Here is a 21,318-nt window from a genome sequence, read left to right as displayed (position 1 = left end):
GTTTGTTTCTAATCTCTTAAATACTATGTAAAGTTTAAGAGAAATTTATAATGAGTCAAGATCATTATTTTCTTGCATGTAGGAACTAACTTTGTAAATTAGTAACCTGTTTGGATTATAGTGCTAGATATACCTATACTTATGGTGATTTATCAATTGTATTTAAGGTTATTTTTTTATCTTTTTAATAATTTTCTAAGGTTTTTCACATTCATGAAGACATGACCTAGAAGAGAAATATTAAAATACTGCTCTCATTCACAAGATATGAATTTTTTAGCAAACCCTTGAAAAGATATATTTATGTCCTGCTCAGTTACCAAAATAGTGTTAATACACATTCAAAAACTTTGAAAAGCAATGAGAAATTGGCTAAATAAAGTCTTTGATCAAAATATACTCCAAAAAACTATGAATTATGACTGCACTTTAGCCCATAAATTCTTACGAAACAAGAAGCTATAATATCTTCCACGAGGTCAAGGTATGATAGAAAGTAGGAAGGGGGGACTTATGCTAATATCATTACTTTTATCCTCTATGTTTTGCTCCCCAACAAATTTCATGTCCATATCAAGAGGGACAAGAGACTTTGATACCATGTTAGAAAGTGAATGATGAGATTGCAATGCTAATGATGTTAATGACTTAGATTGTGAAGCACAAACACACATAAGCATACACAATGCTAGTGAAATAAGTGAATAGATGCACCAAGAATATAAGAGACTAGATAATAAATATCACGGATAGAAATGGTAAGCAATGAACACCATGTTTGACCTCCCAGCCAACAAGCTCTTCCAACCCCCTTACTCAAGTTTGAGATCCAAGAGCAAGGGCTTGGGCCAAGTCTTCACCACCATAGTACATAATCCCCCACCATACAAATTTACCATGGCACTCATGGCACGATGAGTTCAAGAAACACTCTCCTTGGCCTCTTATCCTTTTTGGCAAGGTACCTTCACCACATATGTAGCTTTCTAGTTATGCAAGAATCAAATGAAAGATTAGAAATAGATGAGAGTAAAGATAACTTACAAATTTCATTTATAGATGCATGCCAAATCATTACAACTGATAAGCATAACTTTCAATGTGTCCCGGTATCAAATCTTTCACCAAAGGCGTAAGGAACTACATGAAACCCAACCATTTGAGTCAAAACATATCTCCTATGCACCATTATGTATACATTGTGCCGTAACCAACTCCAAATTCACCCCAATGCACGATTAATCTTAGCTATGTGAATCCATTATTGCCAAAAGAGTTACCAATTTGATGCAGACTTAAGTGCAAAAACCACCAATGAAAATATAAGCATGTATGTGGCTTCCATAGCCATCGAAAAACTTACCAAAGTCTCAAGATTCAAGAAATCAAGCAATGAAGCCCTATTATAATGATTTCTTGCTCAATAAGGGTAATGGATGAAGCCAACCTTGTCAATATGATGAGATTCAATATTAGGGTAATATAGACTAATATTTCTTAGTTTCTTGATGAAAATCAATAAAAGACCATGGAAATCAATCCATAGATCAATGGAAGCTCACTAATGTATCAAAAGCCTTTACGATAAAGAGTAATTGAAGAACTTGGAGAGCCATTCTCATCATTGCTAAGCTCCATAAGCAATCAAATGATTAATGTGATCAATACCATCAATGTACTCACAAGATTTTCCATGCAATCTGCAGCCGAGGTCGTGTCTAAATCGTGCTTGAAATTCGTAGATATCCGCCTTCAATATAATCTTAAAACCCAAGAAGTGACTATCTTTTGGATAATCCTAATAAGCTTTTCTAAGCTTAAAGCCATGCATTGGCTAAGCTAAGATGGACTCAATCGCACCAGAGACAGACTAAATCGCTCCTGAGATCTCCAAAAATCTCCCTTCGATGATTGAATCTTAAATCCCAGGAAAACGCCATCTTTTGGCTAATGAAAGATTTGTTAATCCTTAAGCCATACATTGGCTAAGAAAAGATGGTGTATTTAGCTCTTAATCAGTCCCCAAAAATGCACATCAACGGCACCGTGTGACGGGAAAATTTCATCAACTAAATCTTCCATTGGATAGCTTGTTGTGAAGATCATCCCCTCTCAAGACTAAACCCTAAGGTATCGCAAAGATTTAGCCAAGGATTGAAGCTCTAATCACTCCAAGATCAATCATGGAGAAGGAGGAAAAGAAAATACGTTTTTGGATTAGCGCTAATCAAGATTAGCAATCTTTTCTCCAATTTCGGTCATGTGATTTGAAATTAGGAGTGGCTCCCTCAAACTTTATCCTCAGCCAACCCATGGCCCCAAAACTTAGTAAAAATGAATCAAAATGATCAAATTCACTCAATCAAGATCACCATGTCCCAGTTCTAATTCAAGAAAATCAAGAAATCCAAGAATTTTTGAAATTTTCTTGAAACCAAGATGAGAGTGGATCAAAAAATAAACTCTGATACTAATTAAAGAAATGAGTATCTAGATTAGCCTTGGATTAGCCTAAATTAGAATGATTAGTGTAGGTTTAGAGAGAAGAGAGAATAATTGACTTGTATATTGATGATTATCAAAAGGTTCCCATAACATTGGCCCATATTCACTTATATACTAGGCCACCCTTTCACACTACACTTATTAATGTCCATGGACATGCCCCACCCTAGTCCTAGCCCTTGGACCCTTTCACATCCCCCTTCATCCCTTGGCCTTGGCTCCAAATTGACTTGAGTCCTTTTTTACTTTGTTACAAAAGAAGTATAGAAATGGGATTAGGTACATAAAGTGAAGACATGTCCTCAACATTGCTATCAGACTCTAAACTTTGGTAAGGAGTGAGAAGACTTGGTCAGGAGCTCGACAAGCTAGAGTATTCCTTCAACATATCACAAGTGGTAAATGGACAAATGCAATTGGACAATTGTGTATGTCTTGCCAATGGATAGTGGATGCAATTTTTCATTTAAGATTTGGTTGGAATTGCAAAGAAGATTATGCCCATTTCTTTTTCAAAATACATATATAATGCTTATGAATTGAGTTGGGTCTACTTTAATACATACTACCTAATGCTTATGAATTTAGTTGGGTCTACTCCAATACATACCTAATACTTAAGAATTCAATTAGTTCTACTCAAATACATACCTAAAGTTTCTGAATAACACTTCTGATGCATTGGAGAAATGGTAAATGCAATTAGGATGCACTATGTCAGTTTTTGGGACATTTTGACTATGTTCTATAGGACTGACCACAAAACCTTAATCAATCAAAACTGGTTGGGACTATTTTGTGAGTGTTTGCATAGATTTTTAGTACTCTCTAAGAGGTACATCTAGATCCATTAAGCTCTGAAATTTTGGTACTATTTGATATCCCAACTGGCAAGGTCAATCATGAGTAGAAACCCCAATTCATTTGTAGCCTATTTTTTACCTTGCCCAAGTGTTCAGATATTTTGAGAGTAGTCCCTTGGAGCTTCAAGAAGATTCATTGAACTTCTCGATCCATTACTCTTTGGTTGGTCAAAAGTTTTGAAAAAGTCAAAAAATAATATACACTTACCCTTTGACTTTGATCAAATCCTCTTGGGAGAAGTACTAGCCTGATTGGGAGACCTAGAGATTGTATTTTAAGCTAGAATTTGATTTTCATGTTTTCCAACATGTGTAATTACAATTTTTGTCATCATATACATTTTTCCATCTCCGCAATTGTTAATAAATCCAATCAGAAGTGGGGTTTTAGTCATTTTGGGCACACTCTATTTCTACCTTTAGTTGTCTAGCCCTAATCCCACTTTACAATCATCTTGTAACCATGGCTTAGAGCCTCTACAAAAGTTAACCTTGTGAGTTAAAATTAACTTGCAAGTTCTAGTCAACCATTTGACCGATAAAAAATAGATTTTTAGTAACATTAGGTTTGTGTAATATAAATGCTTGACACAACTTGATGGCATCTTGATAGACACTTTGCCAATGTGTGATCAAATGTGATGTATCATCATCCATGGATATGTAAAGTGAATTCTTCATTGGCTCCATGTTTCAAAACTACTCTCCATGAGTTGTCATGTGGTTTGAAGCCCTTATATCTTTCAATTATTCATTGGCTCTATATTTCAAAACTACTCTCCATGAGTTGTCATGTGGTTTGAAGCCCTTAATGTGTGATCAAATGTGATGTATCATCATCCATGAATATGCAAAGTGAATTCTTCATTGGCTCCATGTTTCAAAACTACTCTCCATGGTAGACTGCATATTTGGTTAAATATTCATCCAAACCAAAGTTGTAGCTCAAAGAGATCAGTAAGGATCTCTAAGGATTAAATATTGTATGCTTAAGATCAAGAATATTTTGCACCAACAGTGATCCATTAGAGTGTCTTTGTTGGGGATTAAGCTGACATAGTCTTGGTCACATGACATGGGCTAGGTAAGATTTAAAAACCATTTAAAAACTCTAGCTCAGTTAGAAGTAAACATTCCAACCTTAAGGAGTTGATTTCCCCCCTCGTATTTGAGAAGAGGGGTTGACAAATGTTGTACAAGCTAGGGCATCAACCTAACAAGACTTTATCATGGAGAACAGAGGTAGAGAGGTGGCAAGTCTAGAAGAGGCCAATTAGGAATATAATCTAGAAGGTATAATTGACAACATATAGGATAGTTAAATAGCAAGGGCATCAACATTTGAGGAGATGGGATTGACAAATGTTGTACAAGCTAGGACATCAACATAACAAGACTTTATCATGGAGAACAAAGGTATAGAAGTGGCAAGTCCATACAAGGCCAAAGAGGAATATACTATAGAAGGTATAATTAACAACATATAGGATAGTTAAACACATCAAAGAAAATGTCATTAAGTTGGTCAGAATAAGGGTAAACCAAGCTCTAGATCTAGGGGGACATACAAATGTGGAGGGAGGTACAAAAACCAACCCCAAAATGCTAGAAATTACAATTATTAGAATTTAAGACAAAAAATGGCTTGAAAAATGGTAAGATAGTTCTACAAGGTAGTTATGCATCTTCTTGGTAGAAGAAAGATGCAAGCAAGAATGAATATTTGTTTGTTGTGATTCATGTAATGAGTGACATGTATGTAGCTAGCTAGGATGAATAATTGAAAGATATAAGGGCTTCAAACCACACGACAACAAGCTTCCTTGAGAGTGGCTACTTAGGACCAAATGGGTGCAAAGGTAGTTGGTGGTTGTCCCATAAGCAAGCCTCATAACTTAGGCTTACTCATTTAAAAGTTCTGTTTACTTTGTTGCCTTATCTCCTACACATTGCAACAAGTGTGGTACTCTCTTTCTTCTACTATTATCTATTCTTTAGGCTTCCATTTTAGTCTAAAATCCAAACTCTTAGCACTTCTCATTAATCTAGATCCTAGTAATTTCTAGAATTTTATAGATCACTAAATTTCCAAACTCTCTTTCTTTTACCATTATCCACTTGTTTGGGCTTCCATTTTAGTCTAAAATCCAAACTCTACACACTTCTCATTGGATATAGATGTCTTGCTACATTCTATGGTTTATGTTAGTTATCACACGATAAATATTTATCCATTCTAATTAATTTAATGTTTACAATATTCCACATAGCTTCTTGCTTTTAAATAATACTATGTTTTGTAAGAGGATACAACATATGGTGTATGCGAGAAACACGAATAATAAGTATAATCTTTGATAGCACAAACTTTTTAATTCATATGGCACTAATATAGAGATAAAAAACCATAGCATGTTATTTATTCCATAAAATAGTTAGTAAAACTTGACACCCATATGTTCTTTTTATAGAAGCTTTGATGGTTGATCTCAAACTAATAAGAAAAAACTGTATAGGAATAGAAGCTATGGAGTTAATAAATGGTGATGGTCAATGTACTATAAGCAGCTCGGGAGGTTCCTAGTACCTATACATAGATTTGAATGCATAGGTTGACCATGACTAGACCTTGTTGGTCCATAATCATAGTTGGTGCCATTGCTTTTGGTGTTTTACGAGTTCATTAAAAACTACTAGATAATACCTCATAATGCTTGCATCTTTCATGTCTATTCAAGCTGATCCTTATAAATGGTGTCTGAGAGTTACGTATGTGTACCATGTTTGTGGATTATAGTTATAAAACATCAGCCCACTCTAGCATGTTGTCTATTTGGTTATGTGTCTTGTCTTGTTTAAGCCCTCATTGCACCATTTTGTCTCCTAGCCCATTTTTGTGTATGCGTATAGAGAATATTTTCTCAACCACTTATTTCTATTATAATAAGGATTGTATAAACAAGGATATTGAGAATAGTTTCTAAACCATGTATCTTTATTATAACAAGGATTATATAAATATGAACAGTGCTTGAGAATTACTATATAAATCTCTAGGCATTGATATCCAATAGCCCTTTCTACAAAATGTTGTTACACACATCGTCTGTCCACAGGGGGCAATTTTTAACGTTTCAAATCAATTTATAAAAATCATTTATTATTTTAGAGGTTGAAGGTCCCTCTTAAGGCCTTGATTTGTATGGTATTTTTTAGAGTAAAATATGGGTAATAGTGCACAATGAGGCATGAAAGAAGTTGGTCGATGCAACCAATTACGAGTGATGATTTGAAATATGTAAAAGGGATTCTAGGGAGGTCCACACGTAAACATAAGTGAGAAGAATATGTGTTGAGGGGATTAGTATGTAAAGCTTGGTGATTTGAAGCTAATCTAAATGAGGTTCTATAATAGTGATCCAAGAGTTTGCAAGCTCTATTAAGGCTCATACTATTATCGCATAGCTTTTACATAAAACTAAGAGGTTGATAGAAGTGAAAATCTTGTGTGCCTAAAGGAGACTCATTTAAACCTAATTAAATTATAAAATCCAAGTATTAGAAGCATAGAATCTAGTTCATTATGTTTTCTTTTTCTTTTTTGACTATTAATCAATCAAACAACCAAGAGAAAAAAAATAGATTATGTATGCTACTGTGAATCCTATGCTGCAGATAGAGGGATAGGAGTCTCATAGTAATCTAAACTTACATGTTCTTTTATTTATTAAGGCATAAAAATACTGACCATGTGAGTGATCTCCTATAATTATTTTTACAAATTTAAAGATCTAAATAAAATACTATTTTGAAATCCATGTAACATTCTTTTATATTCGCTAGGAAGCCTGGTCATTAGACCATGCACAATGTTTGAATAATAAATCTACTACTTGTTAACTAACATTTATATATGATATCTAATTCATTATAAATTATTCTTATTAGGTACATGTTTCAAACGTTCTTAATTAAATACAATAAACTCTCTTAGGTCTCTTCTTATGTCTCCTACATGCCATATTAGTGCTAGTGAAAACATTTTCTTTCTTGAAATCTTTAAAGTATAAGGAAAGATGTAAAAAATTATCTTCAATTTTCAAAGACATCAAATGGTAAATTATATTTTACCTTTAAAGATGATATGTAAATAATACATGTTTTTAGCACTCCTAACCACACATTTCTTGAAATTTGTACATGTAAATTACAAAATTCTAGTAGTACATATTATTGTTGATCAAATTTTTTTCAGAAAGGAGTTACATTTTTTTTAAAAGTAAAAGTTTTTTTTAAAAGAAAAACAATAAAGCTTGAGTATGTTTTTGTGATATTATCTTGTTTTATACGGTTTACATTCAATATGAACATTTTGTTTCAAATGCAATATGGTTAAAATGTTGTAAAAAACACATTGTACATGTGGAAAGCATATATAAGGTATGCATCGCTCTTTTCAAAAATTGACTAATGAAATATTTTTAATTAATATAAAATCATAATAATACTCAATTAAAATGCTTAATTTATAGATATTTAGTCATTTAATGAACTAGGTGGCCATTTATTATCAATAAAAACAATACCATTCAGCAAAAAATAATAGCAAAGCCTTATATGGGATCATCAAATTCTTATTTGATCTTTAAACACTCTATGAATATAGTAGCATGAGTTTTTTTTAAATGTAGTATGTTCACATTTTTAGATAGAATAACCTTCAAGTCTTGGTTTGATTTTATTTATATTTGAAATAGTATTGGAGACATGAAGTTCTTCTTCTAAGGGAGCAAATATGCTACCTAAAGAATCTACAAAGGTACCCAAATATCTTTCATAGATTTAAAACTCATCATGTATTAATTGATTTTTTTCCCTCAAGGAGTTTTGACAATTGTTTTTAAAAACTTCACAGCTACATGCTGGGTGAGAATCTCACATCCTTGAAGCTCAATGAGGTTGAAAGGATCGAAAATGGACTTGATATTGCACTTAACAAGATCAGAGCCAAGAAGGTAAGCATTTTCAACATTTTACTATAGGTTTTCTATGGATGAGATGTGGAAAAAAATGTTTTTCATAATAAAAGCTTCATATTTACATGTTTTATAATGTAGGTGCAACTATTGCAAGTAGAAGCTCAAGAAAGACATGAAAGGGTAAGCTTTATTTATACATTTAATAGGTATTCTCATGTACATAAAATGATAAACATTCTTCATAGTTAGAAACAACATTATTTTTTGAAAGGAGGCAATGCTAAGTTTATTGAAACAAAATAAAAATAAAACATAGTAAAAACAAGGACTAACTACATTGTTAAATGTTTTCTTTTATTTTTCGCAATTGTGGAGAATGTGATCCACTATGCGGAGTCATGTACAATAGGTTCACATGGAGTTTGGGAGTAGGAGTTGCACATATTTTTGTGTTCTTCTGGGGGCTAAAGTCCTTAAGGTTTATTTAGGTGTAAATACATTTTTGTTTATGGTGGATGTGAAGCTAAAGGAAAGCTAGTAATTGAGGCGGAGGAAATTCTAGGGGTTCCAAACATACATAAATGGTTTATTGAAAGAAACAAATCCTTGTTTAGGAGAGGCATAAAGGGAAGAAAAGAGTAGGTCTTAGCGAAAGAATTGCTGGACTCACCATCAAGGAAGATCTCCTTGCATTAATAGAGGGTAAGTATTTTAAAGCAAGGAGTTGTGAACTTTTGGCTAGGGAATATGGTCATGAGGACTACCTTTTACATGAGGAGAGAGTCATGACGTATTAGACATGAGGAGAGAGTCATGATGTATTAGACATGAGGAGAATCTTTTTTTCCATATAATTAGAAGCTTGAGAACAGAGTAGGACTTTCCATGAGAAAAGAAGAAGAAAAACAATTTGGAGGCTACATTCTTTCTCGATCATGAAGAAGGAGATATAGACATTTTCTTTTGTCACAATCAAGGAAGATTTCCTTGCATGAATGTTGCTTTTCTAATACTTGTTTGTAAGAAAGGAGTATCAAAGGTGAGGGTAGGATTTAAATTTGTAAACCTACCTTGGATTTCAAAGTCTTTAAATTTAAAGGCTTGTAAGGTAACAAAGCATTATGCATGAAAGCCTACTTTGGATGGTAATAACTCCTTAATTTAAGCTTTGAAAGTGTTATTCGAAAATAAGGATGTGGTATACAAAAAGATGTATCTATCATTGTCTTTGGTGCTTACTTGGCTACATGCATATTACATTGAAGACATGATATATTTATTCATATATCATTAAAGCTATCATGTCTTCAATGTAATATGCATGTAGCCAGGTAAGAACCAAAGACAGTGATAGTAATACAAGATTTTCTCCACTTTTAGACTCTTATTCATATATCAAGGTATAATATTTCCTTCTCATTTATATTACATTAAATATATCATGTCTTTAATGTAACATGCACAAAGTAGCCAAGTCAACACCAAATACAATTATAGTAATACAAGGAATCCTTCTCTTCTAGAGTCATGGGTTGTTGTAAGATCAGGGTGTCTAGTTTATGATGCAGTGGGACAATGCTTAGAGAGGAGATTTTGGGGGACAAGGTACCTCAAAAGGTACCTCAAATGAGATCAAGTAACTAATAGAAAATACACATGCACTCAAATTAACCTAATATAACTTAAATTAATACAAATTATTCTAATTAATTAAAATTAATAAAAAATATGATAAAATGATAAAAAAATGATCTTTCTATACTTAGAGTGATCCATGCAAGAAAGATGCATCTATATTAATCTAGATTAATCTTGGATTATCCTAATTAACCTTGACCTAAGAAAATCTAAGAAAATTAACACTATGCAATATTGAGTGATCTTCCATTACCTTGCTTAGAGAGTCTACAGTTTCAAATATTAATCCTTTAAGCTCCTATTTCTTCAAGATCAAACTCTAGATTATCAAATATGAGTTCTTGGAAAAAGCATTGCAAGAAGTAGGTTGTTGTGCATAAAATCAAGGTTGTTGTGCAAAGTTTTTAAATTGTTGTGCAGAGTTCAGATTGTTGTGCAAAGTTTTCAATTTACTATGTAGAATATTCAGATAACTATCTAGAGTTCTCAAATTTCTATTACAAAGTTATAGAGTGCTGTGCTGAGTGCAGATTTATAGCAATTTTGAACAGATTTGAGTGCAAATTTTTAAGGAAAGTGCAGAAAATTCAAATTTCTTCAAATTTAGTACAAGAAATAATGCTAGTGAGTTACTTTCAACCCTAATCTTATGCTAAAGTTGATTTACTTGGAATTTGTATAAGATCTTTACATTCTGTTCAAGAAAACTTCAATATCAAGTTTTATTTAGTCATCATAAATGTATAAGAAGTGGAGACAGAAGTGAATCTTGGTGTGTTGGAGTGCAAGTGCACATCTTGCAAGATTCTTGATAGGTAAGCCAATTTGATGTAAATCTTGATTTATGCAAGTTAATATTGATACAAACAAGGCATCCATGGCTTGAGGTTGACAAATTTGTAAAAAGATGATGTATGCATATCAAAGATGATGTATGCAAGGCATAAGCTGAAGTATGCAAGGCATAAGATGAAGTATGCATGCACTATTGAGTGGAAATTTGCTGCTCAACTATTTGTTGATACTTATAAAGTCCCACTTGGAGCTGAACTTAGTCCTCTGGCCATAGCCACTGTGCTTCGTACACCAAAGGACATTGTGGTTGTGTTGGCAGTTGGAGAAAAAGACTACCAACAACCATTAATTGGTTGGGAGCCATAAGGAATTGCAACAAGCTAGGCATCACAAAGAGTGTTCTTCTAACCTAGCTGGCCAAGGTGGCAAACACTTAAATCCTATCTACATAAATAGCAATCGCTAAGGTGTCACTTGCAACCAAACTAAGCATTCAAATTAGAGGAGAACCACATTTCACAGAGATCTGAAGGTAGCATATTTGTGAAAGTGTGAAGAGAGCATTTGCTCTCTATAGAAGGAGAGGTATCCATATAAGGAGAGCTACCTATAGAAGCGGCAATGTAGCAATGATAAGCATTATGGTTTACTAAACCCGTTAAAGACCATAATAGGGCACCACAATTGTTCAAACAAGAGGCTATGAATTCTCATAACCTATAACAACAAAGGAAAGGGAAAGAGGCTATGTAATGCCCAAAATCACAAGAAGGAAGCACAAGCTCCCCAAGAGAACCTCTCAACGCAGCCAATAGCAGCATCATCGATGATGCAGCCAATAGCAGCATCATCCAGCTCTCTTGGAGGAGCTCTTAGCACAGCTTCTCATTCCTTCTTTACGTACTTCAGAGGTCTAGAGCAACACTATTCCTCAACATCCCAAGTAAGATTGCTTAATAGTTAAGAGAGCCGCTTGCTCTCACCATCAACACAACAGTAGAGCGACTCTTGTGGTTGTGGCCAACTCCTCCTTCGCAAGGAATGCAAAGTGCATCATTACACCTTCATTTCACACTTTTCCTCATTTACCTTACTTTTCTTGGGATCAAGGGGCAGTTCATGCGTAGAGTGGTCCGCATGAATTTGGGTTATCACATGCGATGATTGAGTTTGTTCACATGCGGCATGCCTTGAGTCTCAAGAAGGTTATTTGTACACATTGAGTCGATTTGGTGTATTTGGGGAGTGTTCACCATGCACCCTACGCTGTGGTTTGGATTTGCATAATTTTGAAAACTTATGTGGTGATTCCTACACGATTTTGGATCTTGTTTCACATTTGGGATTTTCTTTTAGCCTTTATTCACATGCTTAGTGCTTTGTAAGTGTGTATTAGGAAATTTTTGGACCCAAAAAGGACCTCCTAAGGATTCCTAATTTTAAGGGATTAGAGCTTAAGAAGCTGGGCTTAAGGGAGACAAAAGCTATGATGACCCCTATTTTTTGCCTTGCCACATCAGCCATACCCCCTAGTTTTACTTTTTAAAGAGAATATTCTCATACTCTCTCTTACTTTTTGACTTTTCTCATACTTTTTGAATTTTTTATCTTCACTCTCTACAAATTGAATCTTTCTTATTAGTTTGAAATCTCCTTTCTCATTAACTCCCACCATATCTCCCTTCCACAACAGAGCAAAATATTCTCGTATTTAGGTGGGCCCAAAGAGAAAAAAAATTTAATTTTTAATTTTTTTACATTTTGAGGTGAAAAAAACACCACCAAACCAATATGTATGAATTTTTTATCTTCACTATCTACAAATTGAATCTTTCTTACCAGTTTGAAATCTCCTTTCTCATTAACTCCCACCATATCTCCCTTCCACATCAGCAAAACATTCTCGTATTTAGGTGGACCCCAAAAAGTGAAAATTTTTATTTTTTTTATTTTTTTACATTTTGAGATGGAAAAAATAGCACCCAACCAATATGTATGTTGAAAATAATTTTCTCCCTCCAAAAAGCTTTGTAATTCAAGGGTCACATCAAAAGCCTATTAGGAGCCAATACATCCATAACTAACTGTCAAGTCCCCACAACCTCATAAAAATAACTAACTCTCAGAAACCACTACATCCATGAGATCTCGAAATTGTGGGGACCCCAAAAATTATTGTTTTTTAATTTTTCTCATAAATGTAATTTATTGATGAAAAACTCCATGTTTGTATATTTGTGTATCAAAAATATCATTTTCTACTTAGAAAAACAGATTTGTGTTAAACCTCCCCCAACAACAAACCTTTAACACCAAAGTTTTAACAATCTCTCTCACTCACTCTCTCTCTCTCTCTCTCTCTCTCTCTCTCTCTCTCTCTCTCTCTCCCCTTTGAGGATCTCTTTGCTTTAGCTTCTTCCTCTGCTTAGCTATGGAGCCTTTGCAAGTTGTGTCTGTATCCTCTTATGAAGCTAGAAAACAGAAGGTTGATTTCCACATTCGTATTCCTGAAGAGTATGACAGCTCTAAAAAAACCCATCCTTCTGATGCACAATCTGTCCAAGCTTGTAGGATAGCTAAGGAGAAAAATGTAGATCTTTGGGTTGATGGGCGTCTCTATCCAATTGACCCTCCATTAAGAGCAAGCCCTCCTTTCCGTGATTTATCATCTTTTATGCAATTTGTTGGTGAAGGAGAGCTTGGCTTACTAGGATACTACAGAAGATTGACTACAAGTGAAGCTTGGCAAACCCATATTCGCCAATCTCAATTTACAAGAATCACAATTCAGTCTTTTACAATGTTAAGAAGGACCTAAAACATCATCAGATAAAATGAAAGAGATCCTCGCAGAGAATGTGGAGAAGGATGCAAAGATTCAAAGGCTATAGTAACTTATCAAACGACTCAAAGTAACACCAAATGGTGCTCGTGAACGCAAAAAGACATTGGCTCTGGTATAGAATCTCTTGCGTTTAACGGTGGAGCACGGAAGAAAAGGATTCGTGCAACAAAGTAAGTAACATAAACTTTCATTATGCACTGATTTAAACAAAATAGTCATGATTTGTGTTCTGCCAGGAATTTTTTGCAAGAGGTGTGTAGTTCTAAACGAAGAGGGATGGAAGGATTTGGTCAAAGCTATCTGAATACCAAGGATATTCTCTCAATTATTACTGACTCTCATCATCCTAAAATACGCCAAGCTATTGTCAACAATGTGGTGAGCGAGATTACCACCTCCTTCGATTCTTGATTAATTCAACATGCTTGTGATGCGGCTAGAATGAGCATGATGCGGCTTGTGATGCGGCTAGAATCAGCATGAAAGGGTACAAAGCAATCCGTCAGGTTGTAAAAGATGCATTTCTAAGACAAGGAATCACTGGCACTTTATTTCGTACACTCAAGGTGATTCACAATGTCAAGCGTATCAATAATGATGATGTGCAGTGAGCTATAGGACAGTTTTATCACGTTGAGGACACACTAACATTAGACATAGGGTCAAGCAGAAAGAAAATCAAGACAACAAGTACAGAGTTTTACTATGATGTTTACAATAACATCTTTGTTCATATTGAGAGACTAAAACAAGCTATGGTGAAGTTCTATGGTCTTTCTCCAGAAGGTGAGAACTTGCAATTGCTACTATTCATGTTTTTTAATAAAAAATGAAGACGATTATTTTGTCTTGAATATTATAAATTACCATTTATTTACAGTTTTGGGGAGTACACTTTCATTTGTACTCAAGCTAGATGAGTGCCAAATTGTGAAAGGTCGAAAGTTGGAACGTATGAGAATTACGCTCATGAATGAGGCCATGATATGTGCATGGGAAAAGACTACCAAACCAAGTTTTAGTGTGTAATTTGAGAAAGAGTTCTGGTGGCTTGGTGCATTCAAGGTATCAGGAGACACATGAGGTATTGACATGGATGTTTGAAAGGACTCCCTGGATAACATATGTAATTAAAAAGCAAATTGATGGTCAACTTTTAGATGTAGAAAACATAGGAAAGTTCAAGGTGGATTGGCATCTTGGGAGAGATTTGAAGAAAATTAAATGCATGATGGGTTGTGCTCAAGGCGTGACATCAAGATGGCCTTGTCCATACTGCAATGCTCAGATTGATATTCCTAAACAGAAAAAGACAAATGGAAGAGATCTGCAGAAGGTTGGCTCTGTTGGGAAGGATACCTCGAAAGGTCCCAAGAAAGGGAAGAAGAAACAGGAAGATGCAGTAGTTCCAACCACGTCAAGTGATGATGAAGATGAGAAACAACCAAATGAAAGATGGTGGAAGATGTCATGTCTCCTGATATGCTAGGAGAACCAAACAGGAATTCAAATTGGACCCTCATGATTAATTTTCCACTAAAGAATATTCACTTTTGCACACTTCATGCATTCATGAGAATATTGGATTGATTGCTTGAGTGCCATATCGATTATGCATTCACAATGCCTACACAAGAGAAGAAAGTTGCAACCCTTGGTAAATTAGAGCATCTTTTGAATTCTGTAGGCTCTCATGGCGAAAACGTGAAAATTGAAGTGAATAAGCAGGCCTCTGGTATGTCATACGAGGTTTCTCAAAAGGTCTCCATGACTGGAGCAAAGACAAGGAGATTTTTGGAGAAGCCAGCAAACATAGAGAATTCAAAGAAGACTTAGGGACTCTGGAGAGTTCTGTGTGCAATCACCACAAATGTAGATTGTCCAATGCTAGCTCTTGTAAATATGCGCAAACAGCTTTGGATAAATTTCAATAACATGGTTTGCATTATGAATCAAAGTAGCACAAGTGCCCAAGAGAACGAGCATCATTCCAACAACATATCGTAGAATTCACCAAAAGTGTGCTAGGTGCTTGGGGAGAGAGTAAAGTAACACACTATATGGTAAGTTGTACAATAAAAAAATAAACTAGTGTTTTAACCTGGACTTTTTCTAATTAAATTCTATTGTCATGTATACAACACATAGCTTATGCACATGGTGCATATTTCATGAACAAGTATGGATCGCTCGACATGTGGAGTACCCAAGGGATGGAGAAATCACATTATAAAGCAAGAGGGGTTTATTTCAAAAATATAAGACATGGAGGTGGAGCTTCTGTAGGAGGAACACGTACAAACTATCTACAAGAGATGTTCAATTGGTTTTATCATATAACCTTTGGAAAGGTATTGGTTAGGGAGCGGGCCCAACAATCTAAGCTTGCTCAAGAGGCATGCAAGGCTGCAAAAAGTCATGCTTGGCTTCAATGGTTGTAGACTAATGCTCGCCACCATAGGCATGGTGCTTGGCATGCAGGAATGAGCAGACAACGGAGGCATTGGGTTGTGCACGCACCAGCACAAATCTAGATGTAATAAGGCTAAGAAAATAAGTTTAGTTAGGTTTTTTTTTGCCCTTAAAAAAAACTATTAATAGTTCCTTCTCTCACTTCATTTTCATTTCACTTTTTTAGAGAGTTTGAGCTCAAGATCTACGTAGGCACCCACATAAGGACACCAGCACATCACCACAATAGCACAATAGGCATAGTTATACATGGATATGGCACACACCAAGAACATCGCACGTGTTACCATGCCTTCACAAAACACAGTGCAAGGCACCCAACGACCACATACTGGCAACACCACGGAAGAGAGTGACCCCTTGGATTCTAGGACACACCCAATGGGATTACTAGAGTCCAACCCTCCTCCCACAGCAACACCAACGCACACACATGCATGCTCTTCTAGTGGGAGTAAGCGTGTGAAGAAGACCCCACAATGCAGCCACCCCAGAGATCAAGACAGAGAGGCCGATGATGAACAGTTCGATTGAGTTGGTGAAAACATTCCTACATTGTGCAGCACCACAGGTGGCAAGACCCTACTACCAGGACAGGGTCCCCTACCTACCTGAGAGGAACTTGATACACAAGTACCACAGCAGCAAGAGGAGGATGATTCAGACTACGAGAGAGACCAACAAGAGGTTCCTACAACTCCGTGCAAGCGTAGAAAGGTCAATTTCTTCACGCCAAGGAAGTCCCAACCTCGCCAACGTACCAACACAACACAGAGCTCCAAGGAGAAGGATACGCCAAGGGCATAGGGCTCTACAAGAAATCAAGTTTTATCAGAGGAACACTGAGTTGCTGAGATAAGAAGAGCCCCTTTTGCTCGCACAGTGAAGGAGATTCTCCAACGATATAGAATAGAGTTCCGTGTGCAGGGGATTGCCCTTGAAGCATTGCAAGAAGCCTCTGAGGCTTACCTTGTTGGGCTTTTTGAAGACACCAACCTCCTTGAAATACATGCAAAGAGGATTACCATTTCTACCAAGGACATGCAACTAGCTTGGTGTATTTGAGAGACGAGCGAGACATGATCTAGAGATCTTAGATGTTAACCTTCTTTTTGAAGCAACTCTTTTGTTTCAAACCCACCTTTGTAAAACAAGCCTATCTGGCTTTCATTTATAACCTTCTAATAATTAAAATTTTAAGTTTCTCTTACAATGTCTCAATGTCATCATGTTTGTTTAACATGGAGTGTCTATAATGTGCCAGTTTGTTACCCAAGGCATTAGAAATGCTCCTGGAGGACTGAAAAAGCTGTGCTAGAACATTGCGAATTTGGCCTCTGCAAAACGAGACGATGTACGCTAAAAATTTGCACTGTTCTGGCACTTCTTCCCTAGCCACTCAGTATCATTTCTGATGTATTCATAATGAAGTTGAGTACACTAATTTTGAGAAACAGTAGTTTACAAAATAAAAACACCTTTAATCATGTGTAAAAATACATTGTTTATCATCCAATGCATCAGAATTTCTCCTGGAGGACTGGGGAAACTATGCCAGAACAGTGTGAATTTAGGCTCTCGGCGGCAATGCAAGCTCAAAACTTTCATTGTTCTGGCACTTCTTCCCTAGCCACTCAGGATCATTTTCTGATGCATTTATAATGAAGTTGAGTAATCTAATTGTAAGAAACAGTAGTTTACAAGATAAAAACACCTTTAATCATATGTAAAAATACATTCTTTATCATCCAATGCATCAGAATTGCTCCTAGAGGACTGGGGAAGCTATACCATAACAATGCGAATTTAGGCTCTTTAGTGGCGATGCAGGCTCAAATGTCGCACTGTTCTGGCACTGCTCCCCTAGCCACTCACGATCATTTCTGATGCATTTATAATGAAGTTGAGTACATTGATTATGAAAAACAGTAACTTACAAGATAAAAACACCTTTAATCATGTGTAAAAATACATTGTTTGTCATCCAATGCATTAGAATTGCTCCTGGAGGACTGGGAAAGCTATGCCATAACAGTGCGAATTTAAGCTCTAGAGTAGCGATGCAGGCTCAAAATTCACACTATTCTCGCACTGCTCCCCCAACCACTCAAGATTATTTCTAATGCATTTATAATGAAGTTGAGTACATTGATTATGAAAAACAGTAATTTACAAGATAAAAACACCTTTAATCATGTGTAAAAATACATTATTTGTTTTCCAATGCTTCAAAATTGCTCCTAAAGGGCTGGGAAAGCTATGCCAGAACAATGCAAATTTGGGCTCTACAGCAGCAGTGCTGCTAGGCTCAAAATTCGCACTGTTCTGGCACTGCTCCCCCAGGCTCCCAGGGTCATTTCTGATGCATTTACAAAAAAATTGATGGTACAAACTAGAAAAAATGATGATATACTTCATGAAAATAAGTTTGCAAAAACTGTATTGTATTCATAATAAGAAGTGATACATCATCTTTACAAAAGCTTTCTTACAATATTGAGCTTCCTTCTCTTGTTATTGGGCAGAGTGTGCTCAAGGAGTGATTGGGCTATGTCTTGAGGATCCTCTATGCCTATGCTTTTGGCTATAGCTATATGAACAAGAAGCTTACCCCTAAATCCAGAACCAAAAACATCGAAGACGAGGAATTTTTTAATCAAAACTATACATTTGGTGCTCTGTGTCATAGAGGCTACACAGAGCACCTCAGAGAGGACTTTCAAAAAGAAGAGAGTAAAGGTAGATTCAAGGGTGTGGTCCCTGTGGATAATGGTGATGCCATCCCACAGGAAGCCCACCAAGATAGTACCCCAGGGTAGCATCATGTCTATGGACCTTGGCCTAGTCTCTCTGCTGCCGCCGCATCTCCCAGCAAATGCGTCAATTTCAACCACCCTCTGAAAATCAAAATATTTTCCTATACATAATTATAAATGTTTCTAAGTTCTAAAAGGTGGATTATTACCTCTTGCTCAATGTCTTCTTTTGCAAAAGTGCTGGTGGACGGAGAGATCAATCGAGGACTTAGCCTCATCCTTTTTAGGTGCTTTGGTCTCCTCCATCACTCCAGCAGCAAGGGTATCCTTTTGAGCCTCTAGCTTATCTTAGAAGGTTGTGAATTCCTCCTCTCAAACTAGGGCTTGCTACGTAGTCTTAACCACAGTTTCCTTGACCACCAAAGCAACTGTCTCTACGATAGATTCTCCAAGGGGTAATAGAACACTATCTAGGTGAGGACCGAGGTTGGACGTATCAAGGTCCACCTCACATCGCGTGCATATAATGCCCAAGCATTCATTCATTCTCAAGCCAGCTACCTTTTCACCTTCCACCACAATGGTGCTCAAGAGATTGATCTCAAGCTCTGGCAGCACCTTGCTCTCCTCATGTGGGGAAGATGGCCCCGCATCTTCTACTACAACGGGTTGTTTAGCTGGAGATTGTGCACCCTCTGGAAAGTGCTCTGATGATGCAAGCTGCTCTTCCACACCAGCACTTGTTCCTACTACCTTCACTTCCTTGTCATCCCTCAAATACCGTGCCAACTGCAATGCAGGCATCTCTACCTCCTCATTCGGTAAAATGAGGAACGCAAAAGTGACGAGCCACGAGAGGAACCTAGTTCCTAAATTGTCCTTCCCCAACCTCTTCACCTCCCTGCTTATTGAAGGTACATTAAGCTCCTGCGGGGATGCACATTTCAATGAAGCGTTCAAGGTGTTGGATGTAGGGGCGGGGATATTGTTGAATGTACTTAAGCAGCTCAACAGGCACCCATCGATCATTGGGATGATGGGAAAAGGAGATGGAGTGGGAAGCTAAGTATTTCTCCATGTATGCAATCTGTCTCATAATGTTGGGACGCAAGGGCGAGCAACTTTTCAAAGTCGACTTCACGAGCGAACATGACAAAGAGCTCGCTCTTGCTCGCCCACGGGGTGGTGGAAAGGAACTCACAGAAGTTATCAAAGTGGATAGCCATGTGAATGCAAAGAGATAGTGTGAGCTTGTGCTTGGTTTCTATCGCGTGAAAATGAGAAAGAAGGCACCTTTGGCTATTTATAGTTAAAATTTAAAGTTTGGCCTTTTCATACTAGACTACTAGACAAAAAAATCACAATTTGCAAAAATATTAAGATTTCAATTAGATAAAGATTGGTTAAAAAAGAGCCTGCTGAAAAATTACAAGTATGTCATCTAATCTAAAATTATTGTGACATTTACTTCATGTTGATCTCCATCTTTTTGTTGACTTGAAAGCTCGTCATTGCCTTCACCTCGATCTTGAAACTCTTGCCCCTCACGTGCATCAGAACAACAGAGGCTATTTTCCCATATACCCAGTTCATCTTCAAGCTCTTCCACATGCCTACTATGTGTTGGTAGGGCTATGCACCTTGCTACTGAAAATTCTAGGTCTCCCATTTGCCAAGATTCTGATACCATGGTTGTCTCCTCCTTATGTTTCTCAATCTGTAAAAATATAGAAAGTGGCACAATAACCAGAAAGTGTAAGGGTTAATTCTAGACATGTAGTGGAATCGGATATACCTTTCTCATCAACTTAAAACTTAACTCTTCCACATTGTCAAAGCCCATGATGCTAAAGTGTTGATGCAAGTCTGCTAGGCTCCAATGCTTGCTTCCTTCCACTCGCTCAATCCATCCATTTTGCATCATCACAGCTACCTCAATAGGCACAATTTCTTCTTCTAAGGCTTGAAGTGGGATCCATGTCGCGTGCTTTTGCATCCATCATTGGTAGTGCAGATGCATGCAAAAAATAGAGTGTGCCTTCAAGAACTTGAAAGACACTCTAGAATCTACTACATTGCACTTGTACACATCCCCTTGATGTGACCCCTCATTAACCTCCCAATCCTCTCCTAGTGATCCTTGAATGAGGTCAGACCGTACCTCCACAAATATACATTGTTTTTGTTAGGTGCATTGATGTGACCCCTCATTAACCTCCCAATCCTCTCCTAGTAATCCTTTAATGAGGTCAGACCACCGTACCTCCTTACAAATATACATTGTTTTTGTTAGGTGCATTGGCATGGAATTGAACATGTGCACAAAAACATGTAAAGGACAAAACCAATTTAGTCCTATTGACCTAGATTCCTCTAAAAACTTGAGTGATGTCTTGATATCACTTATCATCTTTAACTTTAACTATAAGATGGTCCAAGCATCAGGTTTGGGCCATTCGGGATTG

General features: G+C 36.5%; 1 protein-coding gene across 1 annotated transcript in view; it reads left to right on the top strand.

Moving 5' to 3' along the window:
- The window catches only part of LOC147622818 (agamous-like MADS-box protein AGL11), a 162,435-nt gene that overhangs the window by 118,247 nt on the left and 22,870 nt on the right, over window positions 1-21,318 (top strand). Inside the window, exons 3-5 of the mRNA XM_086822702.1 lie at window positions 8,126-8,187; window positions 8,284-8,383; window positions 8,486-8,527. Of these exons, the coding sequence (XP_086678828.1) occupies window positions 8,126-8,187; window positions 8,284-8,383; window positions 8,486-8,527 (204 nt within the window). The remainder of the gene's footprint in view (window positions 1-8,125; window positions 8,188-8,283; window positions 8,384-8,485; window positions 8,528-21,318) is intronic.

Source organism: Cibotium barometz, chromosome 28, assembly GCF_041138505.1.
Source record: "Cibotium barometz isolate CiBa-2024 chromosome 28, ASM4113850v1, whole genome shotgun sequence".
Taxonomy (NCBI): Eukaryota; Viridiplantae; Streptophyta; class Polypodiopsida; order Cyatheales; family Cibotiaceae; genus Cibotium; species Cibotium barometz.
The sequence above is the reverse complement of the archived record's forward strand: the minus strand, read 5'-3'. Positions and strand labels throughout refer to the sequence as shown.